The sequence below is a fragment of the Pteropus alecto genome, unplaced genomic scaffold (genome assembly GCF_000325575.1).
Source record: "Pteropus alecto unplaced genomic scaffold, ASM32557v1 scaffold86, whole genome shotgun sequence".
NCBI lineage: Eukaryota > Metazoa > Chordata > Mammalia > Chiroptera > Pteropodidae > Pteropus > Pteropus alecto.
In genome coordinates this window covers 32943158-32966177 of record NW_006442109.1, presented here as the reverse complement: position 1 = coordinate 32966177, position 23020 = coordinate 32943158, and the positions used below count along the sequence as shown (strand labels likewise).

Genomic DNA, 23020 nt, shown 5'->3' with positions numbered 1-23020 from the left:
CATGGCAGGATCCCCAACCAACCTTGTGTGAAAGAACCAGGCTTAGTGTAGTTGCTCATTAAGACAGAAGTTTAGGTAGGGGTAGAGAAACAAAGCTAGGAACAAAAATTTAAACCCAAACCGGAGGCAGCGTTAGTATAAAGCAAATGAAGATCAAGTTTCAAGCATCTTTTCTTGCGTGGCCCCTTCTAAGACCTTGTACCTAATCTGGTATTCATAATTTTGCAAACTTTTTCTTAAGTATGGTGCTCAAAATTATATATACTTTAGGCCAACCAAAGCCTGGAACTACCTGTGCCTAGTGCATATACTCTGAGCCCAACTGGCATCAGGGATGACCTGAAGCTTGGACCATAAGGCTAGCCTTGAGTGGCTCTTTCATCTTCTAATGAGTCGCAGGATTCAGAGATTATGGATAAGGCTATGTCTGCAGGTGGGATCTAGAGGTTCCTTGATGACAACAAGAGCCAGGTGGTATCAGGAATGAGACAAGGTCTCACCATCCTAAAGATTAGGGGTGATTCTGCAGAGACTTAAGTTCAGTAGGTAAACGAGACTTTACAAAAATAGGTACAATGAGGCATTAAATTAGTGTGTCTCAAATGTAGTCCAGTCCAGTCATGATGGAATAGCATGACCAATACTCACCAAGAACAACTAAAAATGCTGGATAAAATTAGAGGAAAAAAATGTGCTTGAAGGTATTAGAAACCTGTTGAGATGTCCAGGACTTAAGGGAAAGGACACTTACTGAGGCGATCCCAACCTTTTGCACACTAATGTACCCGAAGAAAGAAAACCAAACCCAAACATTTAACAAGATAGCATTTGTAATTTCTAACATCCAATAAAAATTTACCAGACATTCAAAGAGTAGTGATTTTGGCCCATAACCAGGAGAAAAAATTAATCAATAGAAAAATCAGTGGAATTCTCCACATTAATGGAATTAAGGAGAAAAGCATATAATCATCATCTTGCTGAATACAGAAGTATTTTAGAATTCAACATCTATTTGTGTTAAAAGTGAAAAAAAAAAAAACACAAAACACTCAGCAAACTAGGAATAGAAGGAAACTCTTAAAATCTGATACAGAGTTCCACAAAAACCTGTAACAAATACTATGCTTAATGGTGAAATATTGAAAGCTTTGCTCTTAACAACTGGGAGGAAACACGATACTCATTCTGACTGCCTCTATTTAACCTTGTTCTAGAAGTCCTCAATAGGTCAACAGGCAGAAAAGGGAAATAAAAGGCATATAGGTTAAAGAGGAAATAAAAAGTATAAAAACTAAAGAGGAAGAAATAAAACTAGCATCATTCACAGATGACATAATTATGTATGCAGAAAATCCAAAAGAATCTATAAATTATAAGTGAATTCAACAAGATTACTACATGCCAGGTCAACAAACAAAAATATATTGTATTTCTATATACCAGTAAGAAGTAATTACAAAATATAATTAAAAAGTACCATTTACAATAGCATAAAAAGGTCAAATTTCTAGGAATAAATTTAACAAAAGACGGCAAAGATTTTAGATAGAAAACTACAAAACATTATCAAGATTATAAAGGCCTAAGTAAACGAAAAGAGATACCATATTCGTAGGTGGCAAGGATGCCAATTTTCCCCAAACTGATCTATAGAGTCAATGCGATCCAAATAAAAATCCTAGCTAGTTTTTTAAAAAATTTGTTTTGTAGAATTGACAATAAAAGTCTAAAATGTATAGAAAGATTAAGAATGGCCAGTATCTTGAAGAGCAATATAGCCAAAGGATATACACATCCAGATATCAAGATTTATTATAAAGATACAGTAGTTAAGACAGTGAAATATTGGCACAAGATTAGAAAAATATACCAATGAAAGAATTCCAGAAATAAAGCCTACACACGTACAATCGCTTGATTTATCACAAGTGACACTACAGCGCAGTGAGGTGATGCCACTGTATAGTGAGGGAAAAGATTTTTTGATAAATAGTGCTCGGTCAATTGTGATCCCTATACCACATTATCCAGAGAAATCTATTTGAGAAGGGAGATACAAAAAAGTGCATTCTGTATGATTCCATTTACATAAAGCTCAAAAACAGGAGAAACTAATGACAGAAAACAGAGTGTTTCTTTTGGTAGGGAATAAATGACTAGTAGGAGCCAAATGGGAAATTTCTGGAGTTGGCAGTGTTCTATTTTTTTGATTTGGGTGATGATTACACGGTTGTAGTCACTTTATGAAAATGTATTGGGTAGTGTATCTATGACTTGTGTACTTTTCTATATGTTTAATATACTTCGCTAAAAATTTACTAACAGGAAAACGTGGCCTACACATGGCAGCGTCAGAACCAAAGGAGTTTATGTATTTCACACACAAAATACCCTCCTTCTTCTAGTGTCATTTTATCCTAAAAATAAATGTAAACGTTTCATACAATATGTTATTAAATTATCCCTCAGGATCCCAAAATGCCTACTGACATGTAGCATCTCCTCCTTTATTCGACATCTCAGATTACAGGCAGGCAATTCCTGTAATTGTTAAGTTCTAGACAGGAATAATGTCATTTCTCATGCCCAATATTAATAGTATATGGCAATTTAAGAGAACCACCTGATCAATTTAATTTCTGAAGTATCAATGACAGCTGACATTCATGACTCTTTTCATCAAAGGCAGGACTATATTTAAACATTCTCTACTTGCTCGGATGAGCCTATTCATTTAATGAAGAGTTGCAGTGGCAGCTTCTAAAAACTTATCACAATCGACTTCTGTAATTGTATAAGAACATTTTACTTTGAGTTGTTTCAAAGGTAGATTTTTACTCCTGGGAACTTTAACTCACTTGGATGTTCTATTTAGCTCCCATATGTGCTATTGCTGGCTTTGTGAAAGGTAGAGTTAAATTGGGAGGCTGAACCAGTTGATGTACAACAGTAATTTAAAGGTCTCGGTAAATTCTATCTTTCTACTTATTATATATTTGTTGTAATTTTATCTAAAAATAAATGTAAACGTTTCATACAATATGTTATTAAATTATCCCTCAGGATCCCAAAATGCCTACTGACATGTAGCATCTCCTCCTTTATTCGACATCTCAGATTACAGGCAGGCAATTCCTGTAATTGTTAAGTTCTAGACAGGAATAATGTCATTTCTCATGCCCAATATTAATAGTATATGGCAATTTAAGAGAACCACCTGATCAATTTAATTTCTGAAGTATCAATGACAGCTGACATTCATGACTCTTTTCATCAAAGGCAGGACTATATTTAAACATTCTCTACTTGCTCGGATGAGCCTATTCATTTAATGAAGAGTTGCAGTGGCAGCTTCTAAAAACTTATCACAATCGACTTCTGTAATTGTATAAGAACATTTTACTTTGAGTTGTTTCAAAGGTAGACTTTTACTCCTGGGAACTTTAACTCACTTGGATGTTCTATTTAGCTCCCATATGTGCTAATGCCAGCTTTGTGAAAGGTAGAGTTAAATTGGGAGGCTGAACCAGTTGATGTACAACAGTAATTTAAAGGTCTCGGTAAATTCTATCTTTCTACTTATTATATATTATGCTCTTTAAAAACTATTGTTTTTAAACCTGACTTTGCTTAAAAATCAAATGGCTTTAGTATAATTAGCATTTTGGAGGCATAGATTAAGTACTATTTACTAGAGTCCTTTCTCATAATGTTTCTCATACCTTTTTCAAACTGAAACAAGTATTAATTTTGCTTTCCCCTTAAGTATAAACATTGTAAACACTGAAGCATACTTTCTACAGACCTCTTATTTCCTATCCTAATTCTGGCAAGACCGTTTCCTCTTTGGTATTCTAACCCTGGGAGGAATTCTTTAGTAGGCTTGTCTTACTCATGTGCAGAGTTAAGTATTGCTCCTTCTGCTTTGATTTGTCTCAAGCAAGTAAGTTTAAAGAACAGCATGGTAAGGAATTTACCTGAAAGTCATATTGTGGTTCTAGTCCTGGTTCACTGACTTTGGTGTCCTAGACAAATTATCCGATGTCCTTGTCTATGAATTAATAGGGTTGTTTCTGGTACTGTTTCCTATCACACAGTAGGCACTCAATAGCCTATGAATGCACAAGAATTAGATAGTTTCATAAATATCTTCCAACTTTTTATTATATTTAACGCAATTCACTTCTGTGAAAAGAAGTCCACCAGCAAAATACGATGCCAATTAACGAAGTCTACTGCTCCACGAGATTCTTGGGGCAGACTGTGATTAGAAGAAACCAACACTGGAAAGTGCTGCTAGAAGCAAGGGGGTAATAAAAATACAGTAGTATAATAAGCACATTATTTGCAAACAACTAAAAACCAGAAGAACCCTGTCCCCGTGGTCAAATGAACCAATGAACTAAAGAAAATAAAGAGTATTTTATATGACCACTTCCTATCCAGAACTCTTGACTCTTTGAAAAAATGTTAATAAAATTAGCTTCTCAGAAGAGCTTTTTATATTATACTAGGCGTCTCCCAAGGAGAAGCAGCTACCATTGAGGTTCTTGCACCTAGAGTTACTGCAAGAAAGGGTATCAGTTGAATGTGCAACGTAAGTCAAAGATGGAGAGGAAGGGAATCATGGAGACAGTCACCTGGAGATCGACATAGAGAGAATTCAACGTGTCTGATGCAAGGCAACTTTTGGGATCCTCTATGTTAAACATTCTTCTAAAGGGACATTTTCTCTATTTTTTTATGTTTGCCTTAAATTTCTTCTATTATTTCTGGCCCACTCCTATTGGCTATTCTTTCTCCTTTTTAAAATTTAAACTTTTTAAAGAAATAAATATTTGAAGAATTGAGAAAATGAGACGCTGGAAATATAAACTGTTTTCACTGCATGGTAAGGAATGAGAAAAGCTGAAGTCTAAAATTAAAATTAAAATAGAGAATGCTCAGTGATCTTTTCATCAGAAGCTCACATGAAGAAATGTCACGGTACATTGATCAAACTTTTATTCATTTGCATTTTCAGGATGTTGCTATTAATATCACATAACACTCGACAGAATTACACCACAATATGACATTTTGTACAAATCACTTCACCCCTAGTTTCTTCTTCAGCTGTGTTACTTCAGCCTCTGGTTACTTATAGGGAAAAAAATCTATTAGAGCCTTTTTTTTTTTGTAGGGAGGAAAAACTATCTCTACCTTCTTAAGGTCTGTGGCTGGGACCTATGAATTAAACTAACAAAAGACAGATTAACAGGAGAAAAAGCATACATACTTGTAAACAATGGAACTAAAAACTGGGGGGCAGGGCGGGGGGAGAGGAGGGAGACTCAAATGGCCAAGTTAATAAGAGCAAATTTAATTGATATTTTAAATGTTACTTCCCCAGGGGCAAAGACTATACAGAAGCAAAAACCTAAAAGAAGCAGTAGGCTTGGAAGCTTATATACTATTTTAACAAAAGGTGATAAATTGTGAAGTAAAAAGGCAAAAGAAAAGGTTTGGATGTTTTAGGGGTGGTAAATTGTGGGCAAGTAAATATATGGGGAGACTGATGGAAGAAAATGGTTATTTTAAAGTTCGTTTATATAAACTCATTTTAGTAGCATCTGTTTTCAGTGATAAGGGCTGTTTTTCTCTTCCTGGTACAGGAGAGAGGAGACAACTTTTCAAAGGGAAATTTATGTCACCTATACAAAGGGAAATTTATGCCCTGCTTTTAGGCATTAGCAGGAGGACAGAAATTTCTTCTCGAATCCACTGCTTCTCAATTGCCTTCTACTCCAAATAATCCTTATGATAAACTGGCATATTTTAGAGTGGCATATTATGATTCCCTTAATTTTCTAAGGAGGAAGTAAAGTTCAATTACTCCTGTAAAGATATTGGTTCCCAAACTGTGTTCTGTGGAGCTAAGGTATCTTATTTAAAAAAGAAAAAAAAAGAAATAGTTCTGTGGTCAAATAAATTTGGAAAATGTGATACCCTAAGATATCTTATTTAAAAAAGAAAAAAAAAGAAATAGTTCTGTGGTCAAATAAATTTGGAAAATGTGAAGTTAAATGAAGTTAAATATGATTTTTTTCTAGCAGGAATCCTCAGAACCTTTAATTAGCTAACAATGCATTGTAACTCTACGAAAGGGAAATAATTCATTATGTTCCCCAAATTTGACCATGGAGCATGTTTTTCAGAGTAATTTTCAAGACTAGAGTTTTGTTGTTTTTTTTTTTACACACACACGCATGCACACAGAGGGGGAGAGGGTGAGGGAGAGGGAGAGAATAAGATCAGCCATCTTTGTGTGTTTAAGTACAAAAGTTTAAGTGGCCACTGAAATAAGTATAAGCCAAAGGAGAGAGAGCTAACTGAATAAAGCTGGCACAAGGTCGGTCAGCAATAACCACGAGGAATTCTGAATCATGCTCCTGGGGATTGTGCTCTGGTTTGTTATTACCTAAAAAAAAGAACTGAATGAAGTGCCCAACCAAGGCTTCTGGATCCCACTGAATTAAAACTCCTTCTTGGGCATTAGAGTCCCAATGAAGAAAAAATGGTGTCATGTGTTCATTTCCATCCTTGGCTCAGTACAGCTCCAGTTGCATTATTCTTAAACACCTATTAACATGATCGCTTTGTAATTACAAAGGCTAACTGCGAAGCAATTTTTAAGGGAAGCAAGGCACGGCTTATCTTTAATTGGTCTTCTGGCTCATGCAAAAGGGTCAGAGTTTTAAAAATTTTAATTTTAATTGAGAAACATCTATAAAAATACCATTTGGGTGGCTGCAAGATAAAAAGGAAAAGGCGCAAAGCACAAAGCTAAGTAGCTACAATGATATAGATGATCTGGGGGTGGGGGAGTATAGGATTCAGAACAGAAGTTATCGATACATCAGAAGCATGATGGTCCCTCCTAGTGTCTTCCCTCTGGTTATGCTGTGCTGCCAGAATTGTAATTTTGGCAGAGACCATCCTCAATGTCACGATGGACTGTTTCAGGGGTTCTCGCCAATAGACTTGATTCTTGATCCTCAAAGGTCAATTGCTACCGTATGTTCCCTTCTTCCTTATCCTCCATGCTTCCTGAATAGGCGCATAGCTAAGCACAAAGTCAGAAGGTTTGTTGACAAAATCTTACTCTGTCTCAAATATTTTGGGAAAAGTGGAAAGTGACTAATACTTACTCAGCATCTAAGTGCCAGATTTTTCATACATATTACCTCATAAACAAACAAACAAACCTACCTTTTGCTTATTTTGTAAATAAAGATAACTGGGGTTTGGAAAGGTTATAAAACCAGTCCAAGGTCAAACCAAATACTGATGAGTAAATCACGTTAAAATTTGAGCCAGGGCTGGGTGAGTCCAAAGTCTGTTTTATGATATCATGCTGTCTCCTGATCATAAAAAATTTTACTTTATATAGGAGCATAAATGGCCATTTAAACCATTTTTTCTCAGGATCCAGCGAAACATTTCAACTTTTATCACACCAACTTCAAGAGACCTGATAATGTTTAGATCTTCTCATTCATTTGCCCAAATCAATGGAGCTATTTATTTTCAACTGCTGGTAATGAACTTTCTTAACTCAGCATTTTGTGAAAAAAAGTCTAAATACTTGAATTACTTCATTTCATGCTCATTCTCTTTGCATGCATCTTTTTGGTTTGCTTTTAAAAATAGACTCCAAAATCACTGCATATTCAGATATGAAAAACAGGATGAAGAGCGATGGGAACACTCATCTGAGATGGGCACATGGCTAGAGTACCTGCGTCTGTAGTAATCCTAAATTAAATTTAAAAACTTAAATAAATTAAATAATAATAATTTTAAAAAGCCATCACTCCTGCATGCTTCATTGAAAAAAAAAAAAAAAATACTGCCCTAGGACTGTAAACTTGGATTCCACCCCACTCTCCCACAGTTGCCACCCGGGCTAAGACTATCTGATTCTGTTTCCTCATTATTTAAAATAAGAGTAGATCTCTTAAGTTCCTTTAAAAATTCCATGATTCTATAGTCAGCTGCAACTCACTGGCCTTTCCTCTGAATAAACAATTTAAAATAATTCAAATCCCACCACCATAATCCTTTAAAAAATTTTCCTTGACAAAGGCAAAGGACTTACCCATCTTCCAGTTAAATTGTCTTTTTAGTGTGATAGAAAATCAAGCAGCAAAGAAAAAAGTATGGTCTCCCAGCCAGAGAGTGATTTATAGTGTTTGGAAAATGGTTTACTTAATGAGAAAGCAGCATGAAAGTTTGCTTATTTTAGTTGCAGGTATCATGATTCATATCCTCTAAAGGGTAGAGAGAAAAATCAATCTTTTCCAGAAAAGACAGTAAATACAGTAAAGCTTCTTTCCGCCTTGCTTAGCCTGATACTATAAATTCACAAAGAGAAATAATTCAGTGAGTGCCCAGTCCTCATACCGATGCCCACAACATCTGCTTTTAAATTCTTATTATCAGAGTAATTATGTAACAGATACCTGGCTCAATCCTTACTGATAACAAACAGACTTAGGTTTCCTAGTATAGTTTTCCTAGTATAGTTTTCCTTGGCATTTTACTCTCCTCGTCATCTCGTCACTTTTATTTTTGCCTTCCTCACCCAACATTTACCCGAGTTCTAATGTAGTAAGACACACTGTAAGATGAGAGTCTGAATCATATCCACGACTTGGTAGAGTTGAGCAAACACTAGTTACTCAAAAATATTACCAGTATCATTGACTTGACTTTCTGGATTTAATTTCCTAATGAATTCATCATTCCTTCTAAATGTCAGGATCAGAAGAATTTCAGTGGCAGTGTGTGGTTCCTATTTATTTTTTTAAGGGGTCTTTGGACATGGTCAAGCCTACAGGTACATGTCCTAGAGGAGCTTCTTTGGGGAAATGCTTCCCTCAGTCACTCTAGCAGGTGTCAAAATGGGGGAGAACTACTGGGCAATTGCTCTGTTCCCATATATACATAATGATCTCTTTTCTGACCACCATGCCCAGGGACCTTATAAAAAGAGATACTTGTCAGAAAACATTAATTACACTCAGTTCTTTTTACCAGAGAATCATCCTTCTACATCTCATTCATGTGAGGACAGCACAGAAATCTCAATACAGTGTTTCTCAAACTACAAAGTGCTTATGAATCACCTGGAGACTGCGCTAAAACACAGATTGACTTAATAGGTTTGGGGTAGAGCCCAAATGTCTGCATTCCCAACAAGCTTCAGGGGACACTGATGCTGCTGATTTGCAAACTGTGATTCAGTAGCAAGGTCCTAGTATCTTTACCCTCCCAGATCTGAAGCACATTTTACTTTAGGGTCTTTGTGACTGGTTCAAGAGATCTAAAGAGAGCAGAAAATTTGGAACCTCTGCACTGGGTGAATTCTATCCTGCACGTAGGAGTTAAGTTCAATGACTGTCATTGCCCAGACTCTGGATCTTTCTTCCTGTCTAGATTGATTTGCCAGATTCTTCTTGCACAGCTCACTGACAAATCCTGGCTCAGCCTCACGAGCCTTATCCGATGCCACTCTGCCAGCAACTCAAATATTTGAAGCACCTACTAAAGTAGAGATTGCTGGGCTCTAACCCTGAAACTCTGATTCACTAGGTCTGGAGTGGTCCCAAGAAGAAACAGACACCCTAGGTGATTCTGTTATATTATGAAATTTTTGGGAAGGAAATACATGTAACCTCTTTGATGGATTTGAGGAACCTATATATCCTATGGCTGTTAATTCCTTTACATCAAGGAAGACAGCAGAACATAGTTAAAAGGAAAAAAAAAAAAAAAGGAAACACAACTTGAACATCTGATACCATGACAGAAGAAACTATTTCCTCCCCAATTTCAATACTTGTTTAAGGGCATCTATGGTTAATTCTAGTGGATTCCATATTTTTCTTTAGATAAGTTCATTAAAAATGTAAAGTATGCCATATATATTCTATAGAAAATTCTTTTCATGTTAGTATGATTTAAGATACACTCAGTTAATGACAAAAATGTCAAAGGAATAATTATTTGCCCTTTTGACTGAACAAATGAAACTGGAGTTGTTCATACACATACAATTTTTTTTTTAATATACCCAAGAACAAACACTGAAATCAGTTAACAAAAATTAGTACTGAACGTTAATTATTACCTTTAAAATGGCAGAAGCAAATACAAAATACAAAAAGTAACTTCACTTAATTAGACTTTAAAAATGAAATGTCCTCCGTAAGAAAGGCTACCGTCTGGCTACTTAGTCTCCTCTGGGGCAGATGTGGCCTCTTGATGGGTGTCAGCCTCTGATGGTACAGCCTCGGGTCTTGCCACAGCAGCAGTGATCTCCGATAGAGCAGAGATGGCTTCTGGATTGGAACTAGCTTCTGTCTGATCGGGGGTGGGCTCAGTCTGAGAGGCTAATGTTTCTTGACTAGAGCTGGCATCTGTTAGACTGGGTATGTCAGCTTGAGCAGGCATGCCCTCTTCTTCTGTTTCCAATTCTGTTTCCTGACTTTGAACTTCCTCACCTTCTTCTACCATAGCAGGTGGTAGCTGTAATAAAGTCTAATAAAAAAAAGAAAATATCATTATGAACTAACTCTAGTAAAAAAACACTGGCTTATAAGTTAAGCTCCCACATTAACATTACCTTCCTAATAAATAATGTTCATTCCATAGTTCTCCAAAACACTGATGACCATTTTATATTACAGATGAAACAACTCTGATGACAATGGCCTAGGTTTTGCTGACTCTGAGAATATGCCTACACAGATATCACAGACAATGATCAAAGTATATATCAAATCTTAAGAGGGGACAAACAATATGAAAAACTTTTGGGATTTCTACAAAGAAATATACTGTTAACACTTCTAAAAAACAGTGGCTGATTAGGAATGACTAACACACCAACTCAAGAAGGGCCAGCGTCAATCAAGGAGGCCCGTGAGGGGTGGGGAGGAACCGAGCCTTGGGACAAAGCTATGGCAGGGAGAAAGTAGTACGGTACAAGGCTTCTGTCTCGCTCAACCAGAAGCTGAAGCAATTCTATATCCTCAGCCCCCTTTTACCCCTGGCAGTCTGGAGCTAATAAGGCTTGGCTTCTCTCCTAAGGATCTGTTTCTCCAGCTGGGAACTGAAAAATTTAAAAAAGCACCATTCATAATGGCAGCAAAAAATATGAAATACTTAGATGAAACTAACAATATATAAGGCCTTTGTGCTGAAAACTGCCAAATACTGATGAAAGAATTCAAAGAAGATCTAAATAAATGTAGAGAGAAATCATCATCATGGAAGACTCAATATTGTTAAGATGTCAATCTTCTCAAATTGATCTTAAGCAATCTTACTCTCTAGAACACTCTAATTAAAACATTTTTGGAGGAGGTAGAAATAGACAAGCTGATTTTAAAATGTATGTAGGAAAGCAAAGGAACTAGAATAGCCAAAACAATTTTGAAAAAGAAGAACAAAATTAAAGAACACAGATTATCTAATTTCAAGATTTACTATAAAGCCACTCTAATAAAGGTAGTTTGGTAATTGCAAAAAGATAGATACACAGATCAATAGAACAGAACAGAAAGCCCAAAAATAGACTCACATATGTGGTCAATTGATTTTCTAACTAAGGCGACAAAGCAAGTCAACAGAGGAAAGAACAGTCTATTCAGGAAAAATGGTGCTATAACACATTGGATATCCACATGCAAATGTATAATATAAAACTCAAGCCTGCCCTGCACTATATAAAAAATTAACTCAAAATGAAGAGTTAACTCAAAATTAATTCTAAATGCAAACCTAAAACTGCTAGAAGAAAACATTAGGAAAAAATCTTTAACTCTGGGTAAGGCTGTTCTTTTAGGACACAAAAAGCATAAATCATAAAAGAATTACTTGATACAAAATTGAAAACTTCTGTTCTTTGGAAGACACTTAAAAATGAAAAAAGTCTAAGACTAGGAGAAAATATTCATAAAACACATATCTGATAAGGGAATCATAGTCAGAATAAATTTAAAGTCTCAAAACTCAATAATAAAACAAATAACTCAATTTTAAAAGTGAGTGAGAGATCCAAACAGACAAATCCTCAAAGAAGACATACAGATGGCAAATAACCACATGAAAAGATGCTCCACATCACTAGTCATTAGGGAAATGAAAATTAAAACCACAATGAGATCACGCAGACCTACCGGGATAGATAAAATAAAAAAAGACCAACTCTAACAAGTGTGCGTGAGATGCGAAGCAACTAGAACCCTCATATACTGCTAATGGAAATAAAAATGGTACAACCACTTGGTAAAACAGGTTGGTAGCTTCTTAAAAAGTTGAATACATACTTCCTATATCATTTAGCCATTCCACTTCTAGGAATTTATCCAAGAAAAGGTAGAAAGACATGTACAAGATTGTTCATAGCAGCTTTATTTGTAATAGCCCAAACTGGAAACTACCCAAATGTTCATTAAAAGGTAAGTGGGTAAATTTGGTACATCCATACAATGAAATAATATCCAGCAATAAAAAGGGAAGGACTACTGATCACGCAAAAACATGAATGAATCTTGAAATAATTATGCTGTTAGAAAAAAGACTATATGCTGTATGAGTCTATTTACATGAATGTCTAGAAAATGGAGACTAACTTATGGTGACAGAAAGCCGATCATTGGTTGTCTGACAAGGTGAGAAAGGTCTGGCGAAAGATGAGGATTACCAAGAGGCATGAGGAAACTTTTGGGGATAATGAACATGTTCATTATCTTGACTGTGATGATAATTTCACAGATATATACAGATGTCAGAACACATCAAAAGGTATATTTCGAATATGTGAAAGTTAATGTATGTTAAATTATATCTATATAAAGATGTTTTAAAAGTATGGATGTTACATGAATAATAACAACCTACTTTGCTTTACTTGGTTTCCTACAAGGAATCAAGTATTTCAAGATTCATTCTGAAGTGAAGGGAAATATAGTCAATAATACTGTGTTAACATCGCACAGATGGATGATTACTAGAATTAGTGGGGTAATGAATCACACTATAAAGTATAAAAATGTTGAATTACTACATGTTGAATTAGTGGGGTAATGAATCACACTATAAAGTATAAAAATGTTGAATTACTCAGATATTCAGATACTGTATATCTGAAACTAATATAAGCAATATAACACTGTATACCAACTAACGTAAATTCTTCTGCAACAGAAAAGATTCTTTCCACAGCAAGAAAAGTAAGAGTCGGTTTTGAGAAAACTCACCTGATGATAATGATGTGTAGTCTGTATCAAATGCATGTACATGTTGTACACAAAGTTTGCCATTTGAGGCATGTTTTTTATTATCTGTACTTCACGAGACGGTCTCTCCCCATTCTAGAGGAATGCAAAAAGGAGGTTAAGTATACAGTGAAAAACACTAAAAGTTAACATTCCAATAGAAGCCCATGTCTCCATCTTATGTATAAGCACTATTATGGTTTAGAGGACATAAAGATTAAGCGTGAGAGTCCAATAAAGAATACATGAAGAAGGGTAATTCAATTTAAATTTAGAGAACGTAGAGATTAGGAGAGAACTAAGAGTCATTAGCTTTTAATACAATTTCAGGCTGGTAAGTAAAATATGAGTTTTGGCCTATTAACTAAGGTAGAAGAAAAAGAGATAAGCAATCATTTGAATAGAAAAAAAAAAAAACATTTTAAGTAGTGGTCTCTAATATTGTAATTGCTCCAAAGGCAATTCTCAAGACTATTCAGAAAAAAAAAAAAAAAAAAATGCTAAAACTGCTCTTGCTATTTGTTTTTGTAAAAAAATAAGAAGCTAACATTTACAATAATAAGCGAACAATATCTAGACAGGTAGTCATGAAGGTAAATATTCAAAAGGAATTTTTACTAATAAAGTACACAGTAAAAAATGTTGGCAAATAGTAGTCTAAAGTGTAAACTCTGGTCTCTATCAGAACCATCTGGGGAAGCATGTTAAATCAGAGAGGCCTGGGCTCCAGCCCCCACAGATTTAGACTCAGTAAGTCAGACAGAATGAAGTGATTCTAATGGAGTAGTTTTCTGACAACAATCTTATAAACATTGCTCTACCAGTGTAGGTAAAGTGGTAAAGTAAATGAAGAGCAAAGTTTGTACTTCTTCCTAAACCATCCTAGAATAAAGATGAACTTTCCTATTTACAGTTAATCATAAAATGTTTATAAAGTCTCATTCTTTCTTATTGTAGAACAATTCAGAAAACCATAAAGGTAAAAAACATATGAAGAAAAGAGATTTTAAAGCACATAAAGTTAGGAATATTTAGTACACTTAAATAGCATTTCTCAGAATTAAGCAGGATGGTAGTAGCACTGCATGATAATGGTGACTTTCTGCAATGGCCACAACATCTGCGTGCTGACTGCCAGCTGTTACGCTTTAAAACACTGCCTTCAAAACCTTCAGTGTTTTTGTTGTTGTTTTGTTTTTATCTGTTTGCTTATTTTCTGGTGGCTTTGCTGGGAGCTGCCTTTTCTGAGCTGCAGTGCTAGCTGTGCAACTCTCCCTGCCCTCGACACTGTCTCGAGCAGAGGATATGGAGATGCTCTTAGCCTTCAGACCCCCATTGCTTGAATTCATGATGTCATGTAAAACACAGTTTCTAAATCTTCTGTTCATTGGTATTGTGTGATCTGCAGTCCACGTTTCTCCAGGTGTGTCCCTGGCAGCCCTTGGATACAAAGCACTTGAGTGAGTTAAATCTGAAAACACTGAGGCTCTGCCCCAGATCTCTTGTCAGGAATCTCTCTGTTTAATAATTAACCCACAAAGACTGAGAACCTCAGGGCTACAGGATTGTGACCAGACTTCAGAGACTGACACTCAAGGCTTTGCAAGACCCCACCCTATCATATCTCTCCATCCTTTTCCTCCTATTCCTCTACAGCAGTATTTCTTTTAAAAAATGCAGTTTAAAAAAGTACCTAGCATTATTATAAAACAAACACAGAGAATTTAATCTTTTTGGAGGGGGAAGGTGAAAAAGTGTACTGTTAACATTTAAAACAGTTTTATTTAAATTCCAATGGACTTCTAAGATATTTCATTAAATGAAAAAAAGCAAAGCCCAAGTCTATATAGTATGCTAACCTCCATGTTAGAAAGAAAACAATATAAGAAACAGGTATCTGCTCCTTTGTGCAAAAGAAATATATGATGAGTAAACCAGAAACTAAAGATTGGTTACCAATGGGGGGAGGGGGAAGAGAAACGAAAGAAAGGAGAAATATGAAAATGGTAGCAGGGATGGATGCAGAGGGAGGGGCATTTCTCTAAGCATATCTTTCTGTTAAGTGTATGTTCTGTTCCCTCCCACATTTCCCCAGAATGTCAGCTTCTTAAGTCTTCTCCAAGAGTGAAACCATTGTTATCCTGTTACCAAGTAATTAGTTAAGTTCTTGTTACAAAGATGAAGAGAGGCCCTACAGTACAATGATTAGTAACATGGACTCTGGAGTCAGCCAACCTGGACTTTTAAACCTTGGATTCTCCATCTACGAGAGATGCATGCCCAAACTACTTCTCTAATCCTATTTCCTCAGATGTAAAATGCGGTTAATAAGAAAACCTACTTAACAGGGCTGTTACTGAGATGAAATGAGATGATGTAGGTAAAGAGCTAATTGCTTGATACATGGTGAGTACTCAATAAATGTTGGCATGTATTATTTTTATATAGAAATTCTAATTTAGTTCCTTAGTGTAAGTAGTACTCTAAGCTAGTGATTGGATGATCTTTGTGATGATGTTCCTAGGTAATGCGGTCATCTAGAAGAGAATGCTGCTCTATACAATGAAGAAAGAAGTCCTACCTTTCTACTGGTTGGGAAAGGTTCTGTTGGAATTATATGCAAATGAAGTGGGCGGGCCGTGAGCTGGCTGAAAGCTGGAGTTAGTTCAAAACAGTTTTGGAAGAGAGATACTCGGGCGAAGATATAAAGTCCAAGTCTGGCTCTAGACATGGCCACCACCAAGCGACGGACATCCCTTTGGGAAACACAAAATTAATTAAAATACATCAAGATTAATAGCATATTTATGCAGCTTTTAAACATTTCTTCTTTTTCTTATATATTCCACTAAATATTCCTTTAAGCTGTGACAATAAATGGTTAAGTTTCTTCAAAACTTAATAGAGTAAACATTAAGTTATTCAATGTTATGTAACTAGGAAAAAGTTAACGCTATGTTACTAATCTCTACGTTCGTTTTGTAGGGGGAATGAGGAGGGTAATCACAAAATAACCAACACACTGATTAAAAAATTCTAAGTAGTTATATTGGTATTATGGCACAGTTCAGTTGTCAGTCACTACCACTGAGTCAATCTGAACCAATCCTCCCTCTACTTCTTCACCTATCAAATTCCCAGCCTCTCTGTCAAGGCAATATTTTACTTCCTAGATAACTCTCACCATTCTGTTTTACACTTATTTATAATAATAATTACAAACATAAACAGAAATATAGTATGATGATATAACATAATACTATGTCACTGGATTCATGTATTTACTCTAGGACCTAGGCTCTATGACTGTCCTATAAGTATTCAATGTTCACATAAACTAATAAAAATGGCTAAACTGAATGATCCAATGATACATGTATTTGACTATCTAATGAATTATGCCAGTTTTATCTTTTAAAACAAATATATTTTTTAAACTTTATTTGAATCAAACACATTTAAAAAAGAAGTCTAATTTTTATGAAGTCTAATTTCACCTCACTATTAGGATGTGTTTTAATATGAAAAATAACTCTGGTTTCAAACACAGAGGACAGTTTGTTTTCTTAAGATGCTCTTAGATGGCTATTTATATTTGTGAGTATTCTACAAAAAAAAGACTTTCATGAATAATAATCAAGTCTGGTAAAATCATCCCTAATCCTTGAAAGAAGGTATTAAGAGTGTTACAGAGATTAAATGTTACAAAGATCATATGATAATATGACAGAGAACCAGGAACTGATGATCTTGGTAGGGACCTAGGTTCTCTTACCAGGAGGTACTGCATGACATTAGTGCACATCAGTTATGTTCCTGCATGTGAGCGGGGAGGAGGGGTTGGTATCCAGATAGGAGTGAACAAACCCCATTCGTAGTAGCATTCTGAGGAATTTCTACATTTGTGACACACTGGATTCATGAAGAAAATATTGCCTAGTTTACTGCAAGCCAAATTGTTTTTTATTTTCTCCACATTTCCTTAGAACCCTAAGGGGTCATGCTAAGGTAGATGGTTCCAACACTGGTAAGTAGATGTACAAGGCTAGAAATACTTATCATGAGTTCTCATGCAAGCATTATAAAGGAAATTATGGTTCAAACCATGTTGTCAGGGTAAAAGGAGGTAGTGGTGGTAGGAGGACCCAAACAGTTGCTTTCATGGTAATCACTGTGTTATAATACTCAGTTCTCCCCTTCACATTCACAAAGTTCTTTATCTCTAGGCAGAGCGCAGATACAGTGCTTTGGCAACAACAGTGGACTGGTCCCTCTGAGGAAATTTTTCCCTCCAGTCCTCAGCGCTGCAGTGCAGTAAAGTGGCTTTACAAGCTTGCTGGCCATTGGACATGAGAAGAATTAGACTAACATCTTCTGCAGATTCAAATATAGGTATCTTCTAAGGATATTTTAATGTCTCCCCAACTACTCTAAAGGTAGAGACCATGAATGTTAGATTTACATAGTATCAAGGACCCAACATACTACCACACAATAGATCGATTTGAAAGTATTTGTTAAATGAATGACCGAACACTATGAACACGACCAACTATAGGCAAAAAGTAAGTAAGTTGACAGGATTCCTTGGGGACCCTGGACAATAAGAATTACCATGTTCTTTCATAGTCTTCAGAATGTGGCTAGACACCAAGAGCATTGTTAAACAGCAAGCTTTGTACTGAACAATTTGCAAGCATTTCTATTGTTACCTGGGCTATTCAAATCAGGTGATGGTTGTGTGTGTGTGGGGGAGGCGGGCGTGGGAGTGGGAGGAGGGAGACAAGAACAATAATGTTGGAAAAGGGGCTGGAAATGTTTTATTATTCTGGCTTCTAACTAGCTCCAGTGTCCTGAGACAGGTCTATGGAACTAAAGCTGAACAGACTGGCTATACACAATCACCTGTTTAAAAAAAATACGTGGGTAAAAGAAATATGTCAGGCGCTTGGAAAACAGTTTAGTAGTTCCTTAAAGGGTTAAACATAGAGTTACCATATAACCCAGTAATTCTACTCCTAGAGAAGGGAAAACATGTCCACACAAAAACTTGTACGTGAACGTTCACAGCAGCATTATTCATAACAGCCACAAAGTGGAAACAACTCAAACAGCCATCAACTGATAAATGGATAAATAAAATGTGATATATCCACTCAAGGGGATGGAATTCTGCAATAAAAAGAAATGAAGTACTCATACATATTACAACAGGAATGAACCTTGAACACATTAAGCCAAGCGATTCCATTTCTATGAAGTGTCTATAACAGGCAAATCGACAGAGACAGAAAGTAGAACAGTGGCCAAAGACTTGGGGGAGAGGGGGAAGAAGTGACTCCTGATAAATACAGGGTTTCTTGTTAGGGTGATGAAAATGTTCTAAAGTTGTAAAGATAATGGCATAACTATGAATATACTAAAAATCACTGACCTGTATACTTAACTGTATAGTATGTAAATAATATCTCAATAAAGCTATTATTTAAAAGAAGTATGGAAGAAAGTAAGTTTCCTTGGTTTCTTGAAACTTGAGAAAAATATTAGAAAAGGAAGGATATGAAAGGTTATCTCTATAAACCAAAATATCCTATGAAGATACTAGTTACTAAGCTACCTGAATAACTAGAAGCACATGTAGTTAAACTGACATTACACCTGTATGTTTTAACAACATCAGCACCATCACCAGCATCCCAATTGAAGAAGGTGGACTTTCAAAACCAAATTTGGCAAATACAAATGAGACTGATTATTTGAATAATGATATTTTTGCTTAAAAATTTTTGATATGTATGACAATATTGCAATCAGGAGTTTTTAACCCTTCATTTATAAGCATTTTATAATCTTTTTTTTTTTTTAAGTTTCTAGGAAAGTCAGGCAAAAAATAGCACAGAACTAAACTCATGGGAATCTGAAAAAGACAAACACTATAGAGTAAGAAAAAGGGGGTGAAGGGGAGGAAGCATCATTCATGTACTCACACTGTAAGTTTTTGAAAGATATTAATTATGTAAAAATGATGCCCATTCAGATAGCAGCTATAACTCTCACTATAGAAAAGAAACTACTTTTTAGAAAAGTTAGTCCCCAAATACATATTTGACAAATAAGTAAGCAAAAATAAACTGTATTTTAGAATGCTATAGTCTTCAATTTCTTAAAATATTACATCTTTGCTTACTCGCACATACAAGTTATCAGTCTCATGGAACCTGATCACTGGGTTAAGCTCCCAACAAATCTTGACTTAATAATAGCATTATGAGAGCTTGGAGAATTTTGTTTTTATATCCAATCAATAAAATAATAAAATGAACTTTCCATATAGTTTTGCTATTAAGTCATATGAGATAAAGGTTCATATAAAACTAAATGGATACTTTGTAATAAGAAGATATTATTCCCATAAATCTCTAGCACATAAACACATCACAATAAATGATAAAAACAGATTATTGTTTGTTTCGACAATTCTTAATCCTGGGAGAACAAATGGTTCCTTTATCCTCTAACACCGAAGCTGAGAGACTGTGTGGGGAAAAGTGAGAAATCCTATGCAATGAAAAATTCATTCTGAAGAGACTTTTTACCACTCTACTTCCTTTAATTTCTGACATTTTCCCAACCGATATAGAATATATATTAAGATTTTATGATAAAATGCTATTTCTGAATGTTACTGAAGAGTAAAAAAGTTTAAATTACTAAAACATTTATTTTTTTAAATTTTTTAATTTTAATATTTATTTTCTTTTTTAGGCAAGGCAACCCTTGGTTGACCTCACAGACTGCAAGAACCTTGTTAGCTTACAATCCCTTATTTATTTATTTTTTAAAATTTTTTACACCTACAAGCACCTGGTCTTCCAAGGTGGTCTCCCATCCAAGTACTAACCAGGCCCGACTCTGCTTAGCTTCTGAGATCAGATAGGATTGGGATTGTTCAGGGTGGCATGGCCGTAGACTAAAACACTTAAGATTCAAAAAAAAAATCAAAAGCAATGGCTATGGTTCACTATATAAAGTCTTATATTGTTACATTCTAACAAAAGAAACACAAAAAGTTGCCATAACAATTAATTATACTTTACATTTTCAAAAAAAATAAAATAAACTTACATAGCCACAGAAGTTTAAAACTGAAGCAGATAGTAAAGTTCAGTAATAATATGAAATTTTCCTTACATACCTCAGATGGCCCACTGCCCTGGTTCGTACTAGAGAAAGAAGAATATAATCATTTTGTTGACCTTGAAACCTATCCACAGTTGTCACCTAAAAAGAAAAAATGGTAAATATGGTGTATTTTCCAAAGCACAATAACAAGACTTTAGAGAGATCACTTAAATAATGTGCTAGAAAAAGAAATCTTTCCCTTAAAATAATCAGTCTCCAAAGAAACATGATCGACCACTTGAATTTGAAAGATCAAGTTAACGAACACTAAGAAACCACAGTAACCAGATTAAGTTATTGTCCCTATGATAGTCACACTTATAGCACTCATGTTTACTTCTGCAGATTTAATGGTCAACTCCATGAAAGCAGCGACTGCGTTAAGTTTATTACTGTATCCCAGTTTGATGCCCAGCAATATAACTGTTTGCTTACTTATTATTTAACATATTCCTAGTTCTTATCTATAGAGTATTGCTGTCAAAAAATACACAAGTAACTTTCATAGTAGTTTCTGTTCAGTTTGAAAATATATGTACAAATAGGGAAGTTCAGGAAGGTTTCAGTATAATACTGACACTCGGGCATTTGCTTTTTCATAAATTTAACAAAAAGTTTAAATGTGTATCCTGCTCAAACTATAATTCATGGTTCCTACCTTTGGGAAGTTAACAAAACATTTCTTTTAAAATCAGCTTCACAGAAGTTTAATTTACATACAATAAAATATACTCACTTTAAGTGTACAATTTGACAAATTTTGACAATATATACTCCCACATACCCACCACCACAATCAAAATTTCCAACACTTCAGGCCCCTTTGTCATCAAATCTGTATCCCCCAGCTCTAGGCAACCACTGCTTTCTGTCACTACAGATTTTATCCAACATTATACTAATAAAAAGTTTTAGAAATATTTATTTCTAATTATTATTAAAATCTTCATAGCACACCAATAACACCGTCAGATAGGAATGCCAGAATTATTTACAGTTCCTATTATTTCATTTTCTCACATTTCTTAAAAGGAGATAGCAAAGAGACAAAGTAGAACAATATAAATAACTCATAATAAATATAAATCTTTCCATCTTGCCAACATCATGAATAAGAGAATATATTTTATTTATAAAATTACCTTATTTGGTCTTCCAATCAATGGATTGCTCCCACATCGTCTATTGATAATGTCACGAATAAGATGCTTTTGCCCATTATATGTTGTTAGAATACTGATCTTGTCAGCAGGGTAACCAAGTAAACACATGTACATAAAAAGTGCCACTACATATTCTGCTTCTCCAAGATTCTGTAATGCAAACATAATCAGATTGTGTATTTATTTTCTTCTGTTGCAATTTTATAGAGAACACGGTTAACTAACACAATTTATTCATTTATCACACTTTAAGAGGTGAAGAGTTAATAATGTAGACACCTTACATAAAACTGATGAATAACCTTATCCTAGATTAACACTGATAAATAAAAACAGAATAATGTGGTAATTATTCCCCTTGGACATTTGCATATATTTGCAATATATAGAACAATCATAAAATAAAAGTAATCAACTTAAAGGCTTAATGTTTCTGGGACCACAACAATCACAATACAGATCACTAATATTTTGCTACAATGCACCACAACTATAGTTATAGAAAAAAAATTAAACATAAAGGAGGAAAGTAATTTTAGAAGCCAATAGAAAACGTAGTCTAATAGCATATACATCTAGCAGCACTGTAGTCAACACTCAATTTTTACACAGTTTTTCCTTCTTTCTCAAACTTCATACTTTTTTGTGTGTGTGTTGGTTCTCTTACACAAATGGTTGCCACCTCTACCAGACCACTTTAGGTAGGAAGAGGATGTGGTCTCAAATTGGTCAGTCTGGCTTAGTATAACGTCAGAGACTCTGGTTAAAAGTTGGTGGGAAGGAGCTTAAAACCAAGGCTTCAATGAACTTGAAAGTCAGGAGGTATATACAGCCTCTTTCTTTAGTCCAGTTCAGAAGAGACTAAATTGAAAGTAACAGATGAGAGAAGAAAGTAAAATGAGCATATAAACATAACATGAAAATCAAAAAAGAAAGACAAGAAGGTGGATTTCATATCAAGGCAATAGGAAAATTATAAGAAGGTCTTCAGAAAAATTATATTTTGGTGACACTTGGTGACAGTGTGAGTTCTTAAATTTTCTAGTTCTTTGAAAGACAGGAGGAAAAAGAAACCACATGACTGTAAATCTTTCCATTTTCTTATCAATAGCAAATTACTTTTATGTAAGCATCAACTCTAATATAGATAAAAGAACAAATCTTTCGGTGTACAAACTGACAGATCTTTTTATATAGATTATCAGTATATATTTCTATGTACTGTTCCTTTTTCAAAATAAATATACTTTGTAACTTGACTTTTTTCATTTAATATAGTATAAACATTTTTAATGTCAGTAAACCAAGTTATGTTATTCTTTAGTGGCTATTCATTATTTAATT

At 34.9% G+C, this 23020-nt stretch overlaps 1 protein-coding gene and 1 pseudogene across 1 annotated transcript in view; both read right to left on the bottom strand.

Annotated features, from left to right (window-relative positions):
* Positions 1-10084: 10084 nt before the first annotated feature.
* The window catches only part of AQR (aquarius intron-binding spliceosomal factor), an 87049-nt gene continuing 74113 nt past the window's right edge, over positions 10085-23020 (bottom strand). The window contains exons 31-35 of the mRNA XM_006920517.3: positions 21656-21826; positions 20527-20612; positions 15913-16087; positions 13314-13427; positions 10085-10587 (exon numbers count right to left, since the gene is read on the bottom strand). Of these exons, the coding sequence (XP_006920579.1) occupies positions 10276-10587; positions 13314-13427; positions 15913-16087; positions 20527-20612; positions 21656-21826 (858 nt within the window). The 3' untranslated portion in view covers positions 10085-10275. The remainder of the gene's footprint in view (positions 10588-13313; positions 13428-15912; positions 16088-20526; positions 20613-21655; positions 21827-23020) is intronic.
* LOC112469785 lies at positions 20183-20302 on the bottom strand (annotated as a pseudogene).